At 37.7% G+C, this 21,999-nt stretch overlaps 1 protein-coding gene across 1 annotated transcript; it reads right to left on the bottom strand.

Annotated features, from left to right (window-relative positions):
• Positions 1-981: 981 nt before the first annotated feature.
• On the bottom strand, positions 982-17,125 carry LOC136264745 (IgGFc-binding protein-like). Its single transcript, XM_066059543.1, has 9 exons — positions 16,159-17,125; positions 15,929-16,099; positions 3,993-4,934; positions 3,770-3,940; positions 1,979-2,920; positions 1,758-1,928; positions 1,353-1,673; positions 1,212-1,294; positions 982-1,002 (listed from the first exon to the last, which is right to left on the bottom strand). Exons 1-9 carry the CDS (start codon positions 17,123-17,125, stop codon positions 982-984), a joined length of 3,789 nt encoding a protein of 1,262 aa, XP_065915615.1.
• Positions 17,126-21,999: the final 4,874 nt, after the last annotated feature.

The raw sequence follows: 21,999 nt of genomic DNA, 5'->3' as shown, positions 1-21,999 counted from the left end.
ATTTGCATGGTTATTGTAAAGTGTGTGAAAAGAATAATCTAAGCCCCACTGAACCCCCTAAATGAAGAAAAACAAAGAAATTAAACCAAAATTTGAGGGCTCGCATTTCACAATTGTGTTTGGTATTGATAAAATTTGATGTGTGATGTGAAATTTGATGGAGCTACATATTCAAGAAAATATCTTTCTCCTTGTCAATATACAGTACTTACAGTGTGACACACTAGCTTTCTTGGCCACACAACACCCTACCTTGTGTCTTGATCATTAATATGTATTGATTTCTTGTTTCGCCACTTTTTTATATCTTGGATCCCTGCTAATTTGAAATATTGTACATTGCTTACCAGTAGAGTTGCACCGATAATCGGTTGAATTATCGGTAACAACCGATATTAGCTAATTTTACAAGTATCGGTATCGGCTACGAAGCGGAATAACTTGCCGGTTAACCGAAACCCACAATCAATCGTTAAGTTGACGACAATGAACAGGTGAAAGTAAAGAAGGTGGTGAATGTAGCAGTAAGTGGTTTGTTGTAACTGTTTTGTAACTATTTGAGTTTGTTTGTTTGCACAAATGTGGTTGCAAGGCTATAGTAGGCTGTGTATATTTATCGGCCGCCCACGCAATTAGTTGATCACTCTTCACAAAGAGTCTGTAGTCCCACTAAAACACTGTTTGATTAGCTGTTTTATAACTACTTGGCTTCCTTTTCCATGAAAGGAGATAGTAGCAAAACTGTGTAAAACATTGTAAAAGTCGGCCGCCTACGTAATTAATTACATTGATTACATTATCATTACAAATGCAGTTTATACGCATAAACTTTAGGTGATTTTCTGCTCCTCCTCCTCTGTTCTGAAGAAATGAAGAATATCGGTAAATATCGGCATATCGGTTACAGGAATAGGCAAATAATCGGTATCGGCAAATGTGAAAAAATGCATATCGGTGCAACTCTACTTACCAGTCAGATTATCAATCATCATTGAAGTTGATCTATTAGTTTCCAGTATCATCACGTTACACTCATATGTACCCTCATCTCCCTCCATCAGGTACATCAACTGGAGACTACTAGTGTAATTGTTACCACTACCACTGGTTGGGCTGATGGTCACTCTACTATCATTTCTAATAGTGTCTCCTCCAGGTCCCATCCAACTTATCATTACTGAACTCAATTCCACTCCGCTAACTGTACTCACTATACACTGGATATCTTGAGGACTACCTATCATAACTCCTTGTATAGGACCAGATGGTGTTATATTGACTATAGGAGTAGGGACTAAAAAAATTAATTACATATTCAAATACTTTACAAGGCTATATACATACAACCTTACCAGTTATATCAAGTGTGACACTACCATGAGCTAACACAGGAGGATCAGTGTTGATTACCATTGTACATTGATATACTCTATCTGAATCATTGGTGCTTAAAATTTGAATAGAATAGGAGGATATGTATATGACTGAATCATTCAAAGTTGAGTTGACAATTGCTCCTTCCAATTTCATTAGTTCTACTCCATCACTACTCCACACAATATCCACTCTACTGGTGATACCTCTCACGGTAGTCACACTACACTCCAGCATTAGTGGCTGACCAACTAACTGAGTGTTGGGAGTAGTGAAGCTGATATCAGTCACATTCAAAACTACAAATGTAATATAAATATTATACAGTATGTAGAAAGAAAAATACTGCATTTCAACAAACAGTTGTAAGGCATAGTACCTACCTTGACAATATGACACATTGATACAGTATCCATATGACAACACTGTTTCACTTGGACAGAAACATCCATCAACACAGCCACTACTGCACTCTGCATTGTCATAGTTGTCACAAGTTTGAGGGCACACAGGACCACATTGTTGATATATCATGTTTGATGGACATGTGAAAACTAAATAAAGAATTAAGTAATGGAACAGTTTAGAGAATAGTATTACTTACAACAAAAGAAATTCCTCCAGTTAGGAATGACTACTCCTTTTGAAGCACATACTGCAGCATAACTAGATAAACTGTTGCAGTAACAAGTTTCTCTGTCTCCTTCACTGCACAAACAGTAGTCTAGCTCACAGCCCTCAATAAAACCACTGGGATCTACCACACTATTACACACATTGAATACACTGTTCATTAGTTCATTACATCGTGATTGTGCTGCTGTTGTAACACTTGCTGGACAAGGTGGTGGAGGTTGTGGCACTCCACAATCTTCTGATGTTTTAGCATACAACCAGCTACTACCAAAATTATTTACAGAAGTTGTCACTGAACCATTGGGAAACATAAAATCATCACTAACATCATTGTTGTAGTTCCCACACAGTCCACACAATTGTCCCTGCCAACTACTAGATACAGTAACCCTAACATGACCTGATCCATCCCAACGTAGTGTCAATGGGTACCCAATTGTAAGTAGTACATGTGGTCGTCCACCTGTCCATGCTACTTCTACTCCACTGGAGTGATGTACCACTCTGTCTCCATCGTTTATCAGTAATTCACCATTAATTGTGATTATTTTATCTGTACCAGTTGAGAGAACAATTACTAGTCTTTCATTTGGAACAATCACTTTCACTAAATGTGTCACTGATACAAAAGGACTACCCCAGAGTAAATTAGTTGCTGTAATGATGAAGTCACTATTGTTACATGGTTTAGTGAGAACATATTCACAATTTCCTTGAAAATCAAATCTCTTCACATCAAATGATCCATAGTGAGGATCTCCCCATGCATAACATGTTGCACCATTAGCTGAGCATTTTTGAGGCTTACAAACAAAATATCCTCCATAGTGACAAGTACATCTTGTACTACAATTGGGTTGTATTACATCTCCAACCTCATATTGGAGTCCATTATGGTGACAGTAGAGGGCTAAGGTAATAAACCAAAACATTGTTACTACACTTCACATGCTTTTCCATATGCATAAAGTTTAACAGCATAATGTTATGTAGGTAATATGGTAGCCTGGTACATGTATTTTGGGACTGATAAAATAACAAAACAGTTTGTCTTTGAATATTGTGAATGAAATGCTGTAGTAAAGCAGTCAAAAAAATTAACAAAGACAATACTCAGTTCAAGTAGCATTACAAAACTAAACAACAATTGTTATAAATGGAGGTGTATTGGAAGCTTAATTGATGATCATTATAAATGGTTTTATTAAAAATCAATCTACATCAGTGCACACAGTGTCATTATGGTAATGATTAGTTAGGTAGATAATAAAGTATCCTTTAAGGAACTGCTTAAAATATAAATAATAATGATCCTTAGATTATGAGCATGGTAGACTTCTGTCTGCCAATAACAATAATAATACATAGCTATTTAGACATACATATAGCACAAATAAAGTTTTTAACCTTTACAGATTACACTTAATTTTAAATACAGTACACAACTTGAAATTCTAATCTGCAGACCCCAGAAAAGTTTCAGAGTTAAGAGTGATGTATTAGCTCACTATGTACCCCCGTGGATATTCTCCTGAGCAGTATATAATTTTGACAAATGGCTCAACAAATAATTCAAAGGGTAATACTAACCTTAATCCTACTGCTAAAGCACTACCGTAACCCCTAAAGCACTGTTTTCGGGTTAGAGTAGAGTTAGGGTTACTAACTAAGATTGCTTTTAAAAATGAGCACTGAAACTAGAACTAAACTAAAATTATTTTGCAGTTCTAGAACAAACACTATAAAGCAGATAATTTACCTAAGCAATCATTTGCATCTACGCACTTCCCATATGCTAACACTTGTCCACTTGGGCAGAAACATCCTTCAACACAACCACAACTACAATCTGTATCTTCATTAGTATCACATGTCTGAGGACACGATGGACCACATTGTTGATATACCATGCCTGATGGACAGGTGATAGCTGTAATAATATAACAAATATTTGATTTCTAGTGCAGAAAAAGTTTACTTACAACAAAAGAAATTTCTCCAGTTGGGAATAATCACTCCATTTGATGCGCATGTCACAACATAACTAGACAAACTGCTACAATAACAATCTTCTCTATCCCTTTCACTGCATAGGCAATAATCTAATTTACAACCATCAATGAATCCACTGGGATCTACCACACTATTGCACACATTGAATACACTGTTCATTAGTTCATTACATCGTGATTGTGCTGCCGTTGTAACACTTGCTGGACAAGGTGGTGGAGGTGGTGGTACTCCACAATCTTCTGATGTTTTAGCATACAACCAGCTACTACCAAAATCATTTGCAGAAGTTGTCACTGAACCATTGGAAAACATAAAATCATCACTAACATCATTGTTGTAATTCCCACACAGCCCACACAATTGTCCTTGCCAACTACTAGATACAGTAATATCAACTCGCCATGATCCATCCCAAATTATTGCCAATGGGTACCCAATTGTTAGTAAAACATATGGTCTTCCTCCTATCCTCATTACTTGTACTCCACTAGAACGATGGACCACTCTGTCTCCACTCCTTCTCTGTAGTATACCATTGATTGTGATTGTTCCAAGTCTACCCTGTGCAAGAACTATCTCAAGTCCTTTACTTGGGAGTACCACTTTCACTGAACTTGTTCCTGATACAAAACCACCTCCCCATAAGGCGTTGATTGCTGTAATGATGAAGTCACTATTGTTACATGGTTTAGTGAGAACATATTCACAATTTCCTTGAAAGTCATATTTCTTTGAGTCAAATGATCCATAATGAGGATCTCCTGATGCATAACAAGTTGGTCCATCAAGTAAACATGTTTGAGCCCTGCAAATGAAATGTCCTCCTTCTTGACAAGTACATCTTGTAGTACAGTTCGGCTGTATCATATGTCCAATCTCATACTGAAGTCCATCATGATCACAAAACATTGCTAGAATAAAGAATACATCAAGAAACATGGCAGTATTTCATCTTGCCCAAGAAGCCGGCACACCACACTGTGGGTATTAAGACACATGGTAGTGCACCGTGTGGACAAGAAAGCCAGTGTACCATGCCATGGATATGTTGGCAGGAAGAAAGAAAATGCATTTTCATGCATGTATTATAGCTCCATAGCCCCTTCTTGAAAGTACACAATTTGCATAACAGCTGTCAGCCATCTTTGGCACCTCACATTCCATATTTCAAAAAAATTACCTTATGAATTTGTAAAATACAAGCCCACAAAATTGGGGTTAATTTCTTGTATATTTTTTCTTCACTTTTCCGGGGGACTTATTACAAAAATAAAGTGCAAATGCACAATACAATTGATGCAAAATTTAGCTTATCATACAGTACAATAGTACTGTATTGTACTGTATAGTAGGGATATCGAAGGTGTGGGGTGATTCATGATATAATAAAACCCAAAAACCTGCTGCTATTTTTCCTCACAATGACATGACAGTATTGGTTGGGTAAAACCAAACCCAAAAGTGCCTTCAGATTGACCTGAAAAGTTTCCATCAAGTTGCTACAAATTTTTTTTTAAGTTATTCAATGGAATTTTCTACTGCCTGCCTGTCTGCTTTCCTGCCTGATGTCTTCAACCAAGTGTTACAGAAAACTGGCTACAGTTACAGCCCTAATTCTTTCACAGAACCGTTTCTAGCTCACTTAAGAAAAAACCTTTGGTATATTGATAAACATACAATGCTTTCGCCATTGTCTTACCTTTTTTCCTTCTTTACCATGGCCATCAGTCAAGGTTCTACCGCTGAGTGTTAATAGACTACAGTACAGCTTCCATCTACCAGTGCATATTGCATCAAACTGTTCGAGTACATGTGATCACCAGTTGCTATTTGAGAGCACGTGCATGTCACTTGCTGTTGATATTGATCAGTGAGAGCAACTTGCAGGAAACTATATAGCAATGTGTAAGTCAATTTATAGGTTAAACCCAGTTGGGTCATCCAGGTCCCGCTTTGCAGATTCTACCCTGAAAAACAGCTGTCCTTCCTGCTATGTGCTGGTTGTGACACTCTACCAATCCCTATGAACTTGGCCAGATGGAACATCATTACTGATCCTAGATGTGCTCTTTGTCAAGCTCCTCAACCCACAACAAACCATATTTTGACTGGCTGTCCTGCTGCTCTAGATCAAGGCAGGTATACCTGGAGACATGATTCAGTTTTACAGGTCCTTGTTCATGGGCTCCAACAGCATTTACCTGAAACATTCAAACTTACGCTGACCTTCCAGGTTATCTAGCTAGTTCCAGCCCCCCTAGTACCATCCCAACCAATCTTTCCTCCACCCTCAGCAGACCTGACTTGGTATTGGTTTCTAATGATTCCATTTGTTTGTTCGAATTGACAGTACCAACTAATACCCAGCAACATCTTCTTGCTGCTAGAGCTAGAAAGGAAGATTGATATAGCTCCTTGCAATATGACCTTCAGCTTTCTGGGTTAACTGTCAATCTTGTTCCCATTGAAATTGGTTGTTTAGGTCACTTTTTGTCAGAAACAATTGCTCAAATGGCTACTGCTTGTGAAGTGCCAAAGAAAACTGTAAGATCCTTGTTTGAGCAGGCAGCTTGCATTGCTGTGTCCTGTTCTTACAGAATTTTTAATTCTAGAGCCTCCCCGGACTGGGATCTTTTAGACCACCTTAGGTAAACTTTAAGTATTACATATAGATATAATATATAGATTTTTTTTTCTTTTTGGTGTATTGTAATTTAATTTAATTTTAGTTAATGTAAGTCTTGCCAGGGCTCCTGTACTGATCCATCAGCACACGGTACCCCTGTGTCTAGGCCCCTGTATGCTTGTAATGTATATTTTGTCTTAATCATTAAGAAGTTTATTCTCTCTTGGGTCTGACCCCACGTGGTAAATTAAATGTGGACATGTTTTTACATGTCATAGTGTAGCCCTGCTTCTTTAGTGAGCCATGCCCATTTACATAAATTACTGTCTGTAGTCATATGGTAGCCACGCCCATTCATCAGTCTGTATGCATGCACAAATCCACGCCCATTATTGTTTGCAGGCTTATGTAGAGTCACGCCCACTGATCAGTTGTTATTGTATGAGTCATAATCTAGAACAATAGTGCTGTGATTGACTCTTTTAAAAATATTGTGTGAAAAGTAGGCTATTTAGTAGTCATGAGCTTGCAAAAAAAATCACAAACAAGTATAAGAAAAAATTAGGAATTTTAAATTAGAGTAGGGAGAGTGTATAGTGCTGCTTTAAAAGCACAGTAGGGATATTCACTTCATATTGTTTTACAGTATTTGGACATTACGTACTACTCTGATCCAGCTTTTTTCAGTACTTTTTATTGCAGCACTATACACTGTCCCTACTATAATTTAAAATTCCTAATTTTTCTTATACTTGTATTAAGGACATATTGAGATACCAAGTCTGGTGCTAAGCTAATAAATATTCATGAGTTATGGACAATGTGTAAAACAACTGACTTTTGTCACAACTGCAAGGTAAGCCATCTAGGGGAATGGCTTAAAAACTCAGTCTGTGTATAGGTTAATCATGTTAGCTCAAACCTTTTGTGATTAAAAAGAAATCACAGTGAGAGAGCGTCACAAGGAAAAATCTTACATAATGTAAAAATCATGGGGTAAATTACTCTAATAGAACAGTCACCAAGTACTGTATAGTAGGTTATTTTTGAAGCAGAAAAGTTTTGCAGAAGAGGCAAAATCTGAATTTCAAAGGTTTTAAATTTCAAAGGATGTAAATTTTGAAGTCCAGGTGGATTTCAAATGAAGGGAAATTGCTGTCACAATTTATGAAAGATATACATTTATGGTTGCTAACAACAGAGTAAAAAAAGGAATAATCCCCATCCCTATGCATTGGAACAGCAGATCTGGATCAGCTGCAGCTGTTTACTAGCTATTGACACATGAATGTTTAACAATTGCAATCACTAACACTGAGCTAAAACACAAGCAATGATGTGTCTACTCCAATATGTTTGATAATGTGGAGGCAAGTTTTTTTTTTAATTGTGCATGGAATGAATGACAGGTCTTGAGATTTATTGTTGAAGAAATGGCAGGTCTTGGGATTTATTTTCGAAGAGAAGAGCCTCTTCAAAATATCCAAAAATATAATCCAAACATGTTGCCTTGTAGAGGGTTCAGCTACAAACAAATCACCCTGCAGAAAGTTTAGTTTCATTACAAGTCGCTCTATAGTGAGTTCAACCGTGTTACAAGTTGCCCTGTAGAGAGTTCAGCTACAAAACAAGTCACCCTGTAGACATTTCAGCTGCAAGGAAATCACATTACAAGTCATCCTGTAGAGGGTTCAGCTACATAACAAGTCACCCTTAGAGAGTTCAGCTACATACAACCAGATCACCCTGTAGAGAGTTCAGCTATGCTACAAGTCACCCTGTAGAGAGTTCAGCTACAGACAATTCACCATGTAGCAAGTTCACTGATGTTACATGTCAACCTTTAGAGAGTTCAGCTACATAACACCCTGTAGAGAGTTCAGCTACAAACAATTCAGCTTGTAGAGACCTCAGCTACATTAGAAGTCAACCTGTAGAAAGTTCAGCTACAAATCAGTGAATGATTTATGTGTGGAGAGTTCAAATATGATACACTTTATCATGCAGAGATTTTGCTACAGTACAAGTCACCATGTAGAGGGTTCAGCTACATCAGAAGTCACCCTGCAGAGAGTTCAGCTACAAACAAGTCGACATGTAAAGAGTTCAAGTGAGAGTTTTACAGCACTAATTTTCAATAATTATAAAAACCACAAAATAGCTCAAGTGGACAAAAAAAATCTGTACTCTTCTTCATTCCTGTAGCAAAGAAAAAGACAAGAAGCCCCAAAGCTGGTCATAGGCTGACTTTGGAGTATGAAATTAAAAAAAGAAGTGATATCTATACTAAAACAGCCAAGCTCTGAAAAAAGGGTGTGGCCCCCAAAAATCCAGGGTAAAAAAATACGTGAATTCCAAGGTGGTGGCCAAGAAATAAGCTGTGATAATAGGTTAATCGCCAAATAATTAATAAAGACAATTTAGGTGAGTTTGGTGCCAAATCCTAAAAGGTAACACAAATTCACTTACCATTATGGCCATTGCATGTCAGTAAAAAAATGTAGTATTACTTTTAATTACAAGAACTGCAATGCCATCTTACACATAGAAATATTTAAGTTTTATTTATTAGCCTTGCTGATAAGGAACAAGGTAAGCAAACCACCTGTATTTGTTGTATATGTACATCTTACCACCCCAAAAACACCTTCGCTGTAAAAAAGGTGCGCCCAAGAAACTACAAGTACCTGGAACCCAATGTAAAAAACAAAAAGAAAAATCAGCTTGGCTGAAGTGAGAAGTAACTGGTAACTTAAAGAGCTGATATCTGAAGCGGCCAAGAATACAATTACTAAAGTTTAATCCATGCAAGAACACCTTGGCTATAAAACAGGTGTATACATGAAAGTAACTGGCAACTGAAATGGCTGATATCTGAAGCGGCCAAGAATGAATGGTCATATACAACTAATTCAAAAATTTAACACTGAACCTTTATAATTCAGCTGTGTTCTATATTCACTCTTGCTGCATCGTAAAGTAATTTCTTTTAACTCTAATTGGCTGGTAATTTGGCCGCCTTTTTTAATAGTCAGTATAATAGAGCAAAAAAAGGTGGCCAAATTACCAGCCAATTAGAGTTAAAAGAAATTACTTTACGATGCAGCAAGAGTGAATATAGAACACAGCTGAATTATAAAGGTTCAGTGTTAAATTTTTGAATTAGTTGTATATGACCATTCATTCTTGGCCGCTTCAGATATCAGCTCTTTAAGTTACCAGTTACTTTTCACTTCAGCCAAGCTGATTTTTCTTTTTTTTTTTACATTGGGTTCCAGGTACTTGTAGTTTCTTGGGCGCGCCTTTTTTACAGCGAAGGTGTTTTTGGGGTGGATATCACTCATTTTTGTCAGTGATAGACTCTACATTAAAGGTTTAAAAGGTAATTTTTTTTGGAAATGAGCAATTAACATTAATGCAGAATATTATCTTGGAGAGTCAGTAAAATCCATACATAATAATGATTGTTTCATAACACCGTAAATTCGGAAGTATGAATTTACGGTGTAGTATGACTGTTCTATTAGAGTAAATTTATCTTTACTGCCTGCACGTCATGAATATATCTCATATCTGTGCATGTTAAATGCTTCAGACACCTAATTAAACTTGCAAGTGCCTAATTAGTTCACAGTTGCTACACAGCTATAAATACATTTGTAATTGTTATCATCATAATGATTTATCATGTTATAACCATTTTTTCAATATTTTGGTCACAACTTCAGGATTAGAGCAGCAGAGAAAGGAATAGAGGACTCAACCATCAAGACTTGTATATGGGAGATGGAACAGTATTGCGATGGACAAACCCAGGACTAACCCCTCAAGGGTGTTGCAGTACAGTATAGATGCAAGACCAGAGCCTCGATCGTCACCTTTTGACTGTGATCACAACTTCAGGATTGGAGCAGCAGAGAAAGGAATGGAGGACTCAATCATCAAGACTCAGGGAGATGGAATAGTATTGCCATGGACAATGCCAGCACTAACCCCTCAAGGATGTCACAGTGCAGTATCGATACAACCACTCCAACCAGTGCATAAGACCAGAGCTCAATCATCACCTTTTGACTGAACTTTTTATACTTGATGAAGCAATTAAAACAAAAAAGTTTTAGTACTTGTACTTTCCTGAGGGAACATGTCCCCAGAGTCCCAGACTCCCTTGCCTGTTCAGCAGAATAATAGGATTGAGCCTTACTACCACTTTCACCTTTATTCTTGGCCTGAATGTACATATCAGCAACATAATACAGTAGCTGTGGATAATGCTAGTTAATGCCCCTAGGCAGAGCTATAGGGGTGGGAATTTTTCCCTACTATCATACTATCATAGTAGTTCTTCTCGCAGTTCTTTGCCTGGCCATCATCAACTGCTGTCCATCAACTGGTGTCAACACATTAGTCTCGTCCCCCAGATCCTTCCTCAAGCATGCTTATCACACAAAAATAACTTAGTTTAGCAGTGCACAAACAATTATTCATTGACAGCTTATACTACACTTACCGCATTGTTGAACCATGTATACCACCAGAATCCACCAGATTGACTAGTCTGACAACTAACACGTGATCTATTTAGGGGAAATCTCGTGGAAAGTCCCTAATTACCTTAAGTGGACACTCATGATACGTGGTTTTAAATTGAATGGTTTAAGAATGTAACTGGATGGTGAGGCGTACTTTAATCGGCTCGACTTTACTGAGAAACTCGAGTCCCTCGTGAGAAACTACATCGCTTGAGCAACGCTTGAAAAAGTAAGCGTCCGGCAAGAATACTGAGGGACTCTATGATATATGCCGGTCTTGAATGCTAACGAAACGAGGAGTGAAGTTTGTGCAACGTGTCACATCGCCACACACTGATTCACCGTGTTTGTGCGATAGGGTTATTGGACCTGTCCACCAGATGTTGAAAGGAAATTCATTCCACCACAACACAAGCTACATGGTACACACTACATAGAGGTGGTAACCCCTAAAGGCTTGTTATCTTTTGTATTCACCTTATCGGCCTTTGTGGTTAATCTATTAAAAATTACATGTAAATAGAGAATTGAAGAGTATGCTTAAAGCACCTTCGCTAGTGATTTTGTTCTTCAAACCATAAGACAATTGGCGATTTTTAAACGCTCGCATGGGGTGTGGTACTAAATGGAATTTAAAAGATTTCTGCTTAAACGCCATCCCTAGGGAACTTAAGGTTCAGCACGCTGTCACAACTTGTTTATCAGGCATTAGAGTTTGTGTCCACATCGTGTCTTTAAAAGTTATTGTAGGGATTAGAGGTTGATTGAAGAAAATACGCGTATAGGCAAACCAGGATTGGATAATGTCAGTGCTAGATGGACTATACAAACACGGCTATGTTGACTGGTTGATTGGTATAACGTGACAGTAGTTGTAACATAAGGTAGAGAAATAAAGTGAAATACGCCTATTTTTTATTTTGCGATGGTTACTTTTTTATTTTAGCGAGGTCGCAAGAAAACTATGATGATGATGATGATAACGACTCCTAAAGATTTTTTATCACGTAACGCAATACAAATCTATTGAGAGATGTTGCATAATTTAGGACTAATATTGCGAAACCGGCCCTACACGTAAATAACTCACAGTAGTGGCCGCGCGTCTTTTAATTGGGCGTGCGCTTTGTAGTTTCTTGGCCGCGCGACTCACTACCGTGAGTCTTGATAAGTTATTGTAGATAGACTACATACTTATGATGATACAAGACAAACCTGCAGTGTATCCCCTCATTGGTGCAAATACCACAGGTTAATTTATGGCTAATCCATGGGCATACAACATGCTCAGTTTGTGCTGCTAAATACACATGAGTAATCCATGTGATAATTATTGTGCCATAGGAATCACATTGTCCTCAAGCTGTACCAGAGATCACCTTTTGCATTCCCAAGGGTATTTTCCATGCTTATGTGTATTGTGTGAACAGGTGTTTCTTAAATCAATTCCTAGAAAATTCGATGCTAATGTTTACCAAAATACTTTCTACTAGTGAAGTTACCACCAAAGCATTGAAACTGGACAGAAATAAATGCTACCGTCATATCCTGTATAGAGGACCAATATTCTGATGATCAGTAAATATTAGCTACAGAATTACCGATTCCCATACTGACATTTTTTAGTGGTGGGTTGTATCTGAATATATACCACTTTAGCGTGGGCGTTCAAAGGCGCCGCTCAGTGTTTAACTCGCATATCGCCCGGGCAATATCATGGGAAAGCGGTTTGCCAATGACTTTGATACCCAGCCAGTTCAAAGAATTGATGCGCTTTGACTCGTTATATTGAGCGACATAGAGCTTTGTATTGTGGGACTCGGTTTTGTAGGGGTTGCTAAGCTTAGTACATAGGCTAAGATAGAGTAGTTGGTTGTTACTACTAAAGGATAATGAAGGCACAAAATAATTGTTTGGGCAATTGTGGATGCGTATTTCTACCCACCGCGTATCAGCCTTTGAACAGACCATGGAACAGCAAAGCTACTACTGCTATGTTGAAATAGGTTAGTAACTTACAGTTCTAAGTACTTAACTTAATATAATAACTTACTTACTGTCCCAATAGCGAAGTTAGTTGGCTTAACTTAGTACAAAAATGATAACAATATAAACTCCATTCCACAATCGCAAGTTTTCTAACATTGCATGTTGAAGCATAGTAACGTATTAATGACGTTTTAACGTATGGACAACGTTTTGATGGCTATTAGCCCATGCTATTAAAACCACAATCGATCTTCAGGTGCTACTGTATAAAACAAATGGGATGAATTCTCATTAGTTCTTTCACCTATTAGGTGAGTACGCCCCAAGTGATATATATCACTTGTACCATGCTGCTTGAGATTTTGCTGACATATACACCCGCAGCCCTCGGGCCTGCGGCCCTCGGGCTTTGGGTGTATATATCAGCAAAATCCCTCGCAGCCATGGTATAACTATTACATAATACATTTACAATATGGATACTAAAATAATTGTAGGAAAAAAAGTAATAAAAGTGGTTGTTAAAACATTTTTTTTTCAAAAAGAAAAAAAAAGTCTTGTGAAAAGGTGATACAAAATCCACCATGCAGAAGGCTTAGCAATTATAGTACTTAAGCAAAATATCTGCTAAAAAGTCAAATTTTCACAGATTTCCAATCATTCCAAAATTGTGATATTGGTACAAATATCGATACTGATATCTACTGTATATTGGTGCACCTTTAATCCTATTTGTACTTCTAGCAAGCTATTGTACTAAGGTATGTTTACATGTTATTATTTGTAGCTATCTACCTGTAACAGGTTAACTCAAGAGCTAACCCACTAGAGGTGTAACTTGTGATGGTGGATTCATGTTTGATACAGACCAAAAGATGTCTGGTATGCAGAGGGTACCCACACTAAAACCTAAAAGTTACCTGGATTGGCATTAGAATTTACAGCTGAGTCACCCATGTGCAGGCATCAAGTTGCTCTCAAGCTATAGCATAGTTATCGAATATGGTCATGGTCAGACACACACACAGATGCAAGGCACAAAGACATTATTTTTTTACATAGTTGACTTTTACATCCACATTGTTTTGTACACTACCTTATCACTCATAATAATCTGCATTAGATTTCTAGAGGGTATATTACAGTATTTACTGTAAAACCATGGTCAACAATCCTCTTCTGTGGTGCAATTAGATCCTACCATGTACACTCACAGCTGGTGATAAGCACCATGTAGAGCTCAGTCAAGAATTGTACAAAAAATGTGGATAATGGATATTTAAGGTTACCTGCTACACAAATATTTTACAAAATATCTGTGTCAATTTCTCTGTTCAACTATAATATTATGCCAGCCCTTTCCAACTACCCATGTGTGAAAAAATAAACGACAGAAATTGCTGGCTGAGGTAATTAATTGTGAACAGAGGTTCTATAAGTATACGTACATAGTACCATGTCATTCTATGTAGAAAACATGGGTAAACTGTTGGTCACTAGATGTTTGTTAATGAACATCAAGCCTTTGGCATTACATAAGTGCTCCCATCCATCCTATCAAAAGCCATCTTGTACCACAAAGTAAGATGGCAAACTGTAGGGCTATTTTGCTTTGGTTTTGCCAATTTTCATTAGATTAATTGTAAACAACCACAGAGAAACCACAGGGCAGGGTTGGATCCCATGGTCTGGCTGGTCCAGCATTGGCTGGCTACTTGAATTTATAAAAATATTGAGATACTCTAATAGAGCAGTCATCGTAATATACTCTAATAGAACAGTCATCATGATGCAATAATCAAGCATTCGGTATAGATTATAGTCACTGTTCACATTACACTGCTTGGTCTAAATCATTACATCTAAGTTAATTGTCTTTAAAAAGTACTTTTCAAAAATCCCAGTGAGTCATCTGCACGGCATTGCAATGTGCTAATTGATCATGTATGTCATGCTTTAGCAGTTACAACCTCCATGTGCTGTTTCAAAGCATGTATTTTCAAAAATATTCCTTGACAAATCTGCCTCCAGACCTCCTAGCTTGACATGCTTAGCACATGCAGTTGAGTATCACATGAATGAGATAATCCCTGACTTAAATATCACATCAGATCAATGAAAAGTAGGGTGGACTATGGCCTCCTTTGCAGTCCATGGATGGCCTGACCACTCAAACTTGCTGGGCTCCAGCCCTGCAGGGTACTAACTACAGTGTTTAGTAACTTCAATACAGGTGTTATTCTTAGATAGTAATCTCTTAAAGGACATCAAAGAAACTTTTCATAAATTTCTAGTAGACGTTTATATCAAGATTAGTCTTGATACTAGTAAATAGTGTAGTTTTAAGGCTGTAGAGAAATGAAAATGTTAAGAAAAGGTAAAAGTAGTGTTATAAAACATCATTAATTATCTAGTTTTCCCCTAATAAAATCTAACCAATCACGTAAGCATTGGCCTTGGATGCTATACAGTAGTTACATATAGAATGATACCAATAGAAAAAATGAACAAGGTATGGTACTGGTCAACTGCAATGTCATCTCACAAAAATGCAAACTATTAATAATCTTGTTAATTAAAGGACATGACACACTTTTCACTCACAAGCATTGATCCCATTTCGTTTGGGATGAATACTTGCGAGTGAAATTGGTGCAATGCCCTTTAATTAGCAAGTTTTAATTGCTTACACTCTCGCAAGATGATGTTGCATTTGAACAGTACCATAGTACACAACATAATATACACATGTACATACTCTGACATTCAGAAGCCATAATACAATCTCCCTTGGAAAAAACTTGTCCACTTGGACAGAAGCATCCTTCAACACATCCATCACTACAATCTGTATCTTCATTAGTATCACATGTCTGAGGACACACAGGACCACATTGCTGATATACCATGCCTGATGGACAGGTGATAGCTGTAGCAATAGCAATATGATATATATTTTGATTCTACTTGCAGTGATATTTTACTTACAGCAAAAGAAATTTCTCCAGTTAGGAATGACCACTCCATTTGATGCGCATGTCACAACATAACTAGATAAACTGCTACAGTAACAGTTTTCTCTATCCATTTCTCTGCAGAAACAGTAATCTAGTATACAATCATCAATGAATCCACTGGGATCTACCACACTATTACACACATTGAATACACTGTTCATCAGTTCATTACATCGTGATTGTGCTGCTGTTGTAACACTTGCTGGACAAGGTGGTGGAGGTTGTGGTACTCCACAATCTTCTGATGTTTTAGCATACAACCAGCTATCACCAAAATCATTTGCAGAAGTTGTCACTGAACCATTGGGAAACATGAAATCATCACTAACATTATTGTTGTAGTTCCCACACAGTCCACACAATTGTCCCTGCCAACTATTAGATACTGTAGTGTCAACTCGCCATGATCCATCCCAAATTATTGCCAGTGGGTACCCAATTGTTAGTAAAACATATGGTCTTCCTCCTGTCCTCATTACTAGCACTCCACTAGAGCGATGGACCACTCTATCTCCATTGTTAGTCTGTAGTACACCATTGATTGTGATTGTTCCAGGTTGACCTTGTGCAAGAACAATCTCAAGTCCTTTACTTGGGAGTATCACATTCACTGAACTTATTCCTGATACAAAGCCACTACCCGACGGTGTGTTAGTTGCTGTAATGATGAAGTCACTATTGTTGCATGGTTTAGTGAGAACATATTCACAATTTCCTTGAAAGTCAAATTTCTTTGAGTCTAATGATCCATAGTGTGGATCACCTGATGCATAACAAGTTGGACCATCAAGTAAACATCTTTGAGCTCTACAAATGAAATGTCCTCCTTCTTGACAAGTACATCTTGTACTACAGTTGGGTTGTATCAAATCTCCAATATCATATTGAACTCCATTATGGTTACAAAAAAGTGCTACATTTATAGTAAGCATTGACATTAAAGATCATACATCTACAATTTCAATTTTAACTACATACGTATATCCATAGTAAGCATTTACATTAGTACATGTATGTATCACTAGCCAAGGTAGCCTATAGAAGGATTCCTGTATCTTCAGGCTATTTGGATACTGACGATACACTACACTTTAGGCCTCAGGGAATTATGCTCCAAATTTTCATCATTATGCTATTCTGAATTTCTCCAAAAAAGTTATCATTATGCTTTTATTATTCCCAAAATGTAATCATTATTCTCAAAATTATTCTAAAATTAAATTATTTTTGATTTTTGAAATGTTTAGCAAATTTGAGAGCAGTAATCATGCTGTTCTATTGGACAGGAAAGCTAGCTTCTAGCTGGCAAGTCATTTAGTTACTGTTGCAACAAACTAAACATCATTTTTCTGACTGCTTTATTAGAGTAGGTGACTGCTCTATCAGAGTATACCGATCTTCACACACGTTGAATTGTATTATTGTGCCAACTATGCTCTTAACTTATTTCAAAATGCTGGAATAATTTTCAATTCTTTTACCATATCATTATGCTCAAAATTATGCAGGCATAATTCCCTGAGGCCTGCTACACTAGCAGGGAGGCCACATTAGTACAAGATGGATGTAATTGTTGCTAATGGCATGGAGAAGAATACTGATGCTAAGCATGAGAGATAAAGGTTAGTGTTAGTGACTACACTTTCTCTCCCCTATGCTTATCTGCTTTACTGTACTTTGCTTGGGACTAACAAACTATAGAATCCTGAGCAATCAAGTGACCTTCAGATGATGTGGCTACCTACAATTTTTCCCCCGGCATGAGGCTTTGGCAATACTAATAATAATCTACACAAAACAGCCAAGCTGCATAAAAGGTGCAGCCTCCAAAAGCCTAGGTAAAAAAAAGTTGTGAAATCAAGGGTGACAGCCAAGAAATGGATGTAATGAGGTTAATGCTAATAAATTTTAGCAACAGCCACTTTAAAATTTATCAGCATTTAATACATCATTGCAGTCATTTCTTGGCTGCCACCTTTGATTTCACAACTTTTTTCACCCAGACTTTGAAGGCTGCACCCTATTTTCTTGGTTGTTTTTGTATCTTCTTTTTCTACTTTATATTTCCCAGAAACTTGGCTGACTTATGGGCTTGATTTCCCACATTTCTTTTTACCTATACAAACACAACAATGATTATTCAAGAATTATAAATGTATAGTATGCATGTTTTATTTGAATGTTTGTTATTATTGTTATACTCTAATAGAGTGCACTTTTTTGAGGACTTCTAATCGCCACACATAGAAAATCTAGAATTTCCATTGTAGATCTACTGTACATATGAAATTACTAGTGCAATAAAAAAAATTAAAATGTGAAGTAATATTAGTTCAAATGTGAAGTAGGGTTCCAGCGATAAAAGTAGTGAAACAAGAGACGATGGTGGCTATGAGGGGAAATCTCTAGCTACTTGGCATTGTAACAATATGGAAAAATCCCTACTTGGCATTGTAGGAGTAATGCCAAAGTAGGGATCTTCCCACATTGCTACAATGCCAAGTAGCTAGGGATTTTCCTCATTGTCTCTTCTTTCTTTCCTTTTATCACTGGAACTCTATTTCATTTTAAAATTAATATTATTATTATTGCACTAGTTTGATAACTATTTTAGCTAGAGCTTGCTATGAAAATTTGCATGCGGCTGTGACTGCTGTATTACAATATCTTGATTTTGCCACTCAGCTATGCAGTAGATCCAGTTGGTTGGCATGGCACAATGCCTTGTTTTCTTAGAGAGCTGGATCATTGTTGTGACGCATTCTGATCATTTAAGGGGATATGGCAATTATTGTAAAAGAAGTACAGCTTAGTGTCTAACAGTCCATCAAGGGATGTAGCAATTATTTTAAACACAACTTAGCTGCTACCAGTCCGTTAAGGACCTTGAATAGTTTTGTGGCATCTAAATACACTCCTTCAAAACAGTGTTGATATGGAAAATTAATGCTTTGATATGGTTTCCTAGCAGAGGATCATTAAGTTGAAGATAAAAGAAATGGCAATGAGCAGAAGGCAGACATTCATCAGAACTAAAAAAGGTAGCAAGGCAAGGCAGGCAGGCAAGGCAAGGCAAGGCAAGGCAGGCAAGGCAAGGCAAGGCAAGGCAAGGCAAGACAAGGTCAGCTATATTCTGTAAAGTTTTTAGAGCAAAAGGTGTCCAAACTCCAAATGTTTCCACAACTAATGGAACGAAATCTGACCCCACCTTCTCCACAGCTGCCAAATGCTTGTCATCCTTGGCAACCTCTCCAGCAGCAGCAGCCACCTCAGCACATGAAGCACAGGAGGAGATAAAAGCAGGCTGAGTGGTGCAGTGTATGGAGACATCGAAGTAAGCTGGACGACCATGCTGGAAGTCAGGATGAAAAACATCGCCAGGGCGCAACCCATCATCATAAGAAGCTCTCTGTTCCTTAAGAACCCCAGGGTGATCCTGTGAAAGGGCATTATAAATGATGTTTACAAGAGCATCATGTCGACGTATTCTCATTGGCCTTGAGAGCAACCTAAGGCCAATGAAACTTGATTACCAGTTTCTCGCTCAGATTTTTGAAAATTTGATGCGGGCGGGCGGTTATTATTCATTATTCATTATTTTTCCAAAAGCACAACACACATCCAAACATGAAGATTTCTGTCAAAAAAAACAGTGAGATCTACACTGATTATTCTTGCATTAAATAGCTAAAGTACGTTACTAATCTATAACAAGTAATTTTTCCATTAGAGTATAGCTGATTGCTCTATTAGAGTAAAAGTGACTGTTCTATTAGAGTATTTCGATCTGAAATACCAATAATGAAATTCCATGCGGGTGTATCAAAAGCATGCGGGCGATGACGCGAAACTGCTAATCAAGTTTCATTGGCCTAAGGCCACTCCAAATAAATTCTCTGTTTCCCGTCCACGGCCCAAATCTAGTTACTGCCAGCTCTAAATATTCCATTATTCCGTATTCTTCCATTACCATTATTTTCCGGTTATTTTTGCATACTGACAGGCTCACTTGGAACCATGCAAGCTCACGTGTCAGCAGTGCTATCAAGTCGGCACAAACTTCACGTTTGTGCTATTTGTGCAACATAAAAAGGAAAGAACAAGCTTAAGCATGCTTTTATGCAGTTTTTATGGTTGTGCCAGGCAAATAATGGCTTGAAAAGCTGCCAATCTTATAATGAAATAATGGAAATGGACCGCCCGCCCGCATGCAAATATGCTTAAGTTCAGGACGGGAAACAGAGAATTTATTTGGAGTGGCCTAACAGATGGTCACCATAGTTATCGATGGTAGAAAGACAGGTACACAAAGGAGAGAGCGGAAACAAAGAAACACCCAACCATATACGTAATCCAATAACAAATTCAGGCCCAGGGATAGCCAAACCCCTCACTCGAGGAATAGCTTTGAGCCAGCCACTACTTGTGCTAGTCTCGCGTAACCAGACCACTTTTTCTCCGTCACGGCGCTTATAATCTCTAATTGATAAGCGCCGTGACGGAGAAAAAGCGATCTGGCCACGCGAGACTATACTTGTGCCAGAAGGGTGTGACAAAGCAGGGTGCACCAGAAAAACCGCTTAGGGTAATTCGCTGTACAGATGGAGTAATCATCTTAGAAAGGATCTTCAATGGTGTAGAAAAATCAGACTTGAAGCCACGGAGTTATAGCACGAAATCAAACTTGGTGTAGCAAGTGCGAGATCGAGATACTCTAATAGAGCAGTCACCCTGAAAAGAATTCGACAGATCAGCTAGAAACTAGTAACCTGTATAGAGATAAGCTACAAAGAATTCACCCTGTAGAGAGATCATCTAGAAGAAGCTACCTTGTAGGGAGTTCAACTACGTGGTTCAGCTAGAAGAACTCACCTTGTAGAGAGTTCAGCTACAAAGAAACCATCATGTAGAGAGTTCAGCTGCAAACAAATCACTTGTAGAGAGTTCAGCTAGAAACAAGTCACCCTGTAGAGAGTTCAGCTAATAAGAAACCGCCATGTAGAGAATTCAGCTGCAAACAAATCGCCCTGTAAAGGAATCAGCTAGAAGAAATTACCCTGTACAGATTTCAGCTACAAATAAACCATCATGTAGAGAGTTCAGCTGCAAACAAATCACCTGTAGAGAGTTCAGCTACAAACAAATTAACCTGTAGAAAGGTCAGCTACACTGTTAAAATGAAGAGTAACCACAACTCTCAAGGAATTCCCAGTGTAGGGAGGATTTAACACCCCTGGAGAGTAACCATTACTCCAAAGGAGTAACTGGGGAGTAACACATGCTCTGAAGGTGGTGTCACTTACTCTTCAGAGTAATGGTTATTCTCTTCAGAGTGTTGGTTACTCTCCATGGGGTGTTAAATCCTCCCTACACTGGGAACTCTCAGAGTGGTGGTTACTCTTTATTTTTAACAGTGTAGAAGAAGTCACCTTGTAGAGAGTTCAGCTATTAACTATTGACCCTGTAGAGACATCAGCTAGAAGAAGCTACCTTGCAGACAGTTCAGTTACAAACAAATCATCCTGTAGAGAGATCAGCTAGAAGAAGTTACATTGTAGATAGTTCAGTTACAAACAATTCACCCTGTAGAGAAATCAGCTAGAAGGACTCACCTTGTGGAGTGTTCAGTTACAAAGAAACCACCATGTAGAGTTCTGTAATAAATATATGCAGTATACATATATATATATATATATATATATATATATATATATAATTTGTACATTTATTGATAAAATCAGAAATATTTAAAGTATTCATCTGCTTCATCTTTTCTTCTTCCTGTAGAAAAGAAAAAAAGATAGGTTAAAAA

Source organism: Dysidea avara, chromosome 1 (genome assembly GCF_963678975.1).
Source record: "Dysidea avara chromosome 1, odDysAvar1.4, whole genome shotgun sequence".
Classification (NCBI taxonomy): domain Eukaryota; kingdom Metazoa; phylum Porifera; class Demospongiae; order Dictyoceratida; family Dysideidae; genus Dysidea; species Dysidea avara.
The sequence above is the reverse complement of the archived record's forward strand: the minus strand, read 5'-3'. Positions and strand labels throughout refer to the sequence as shown.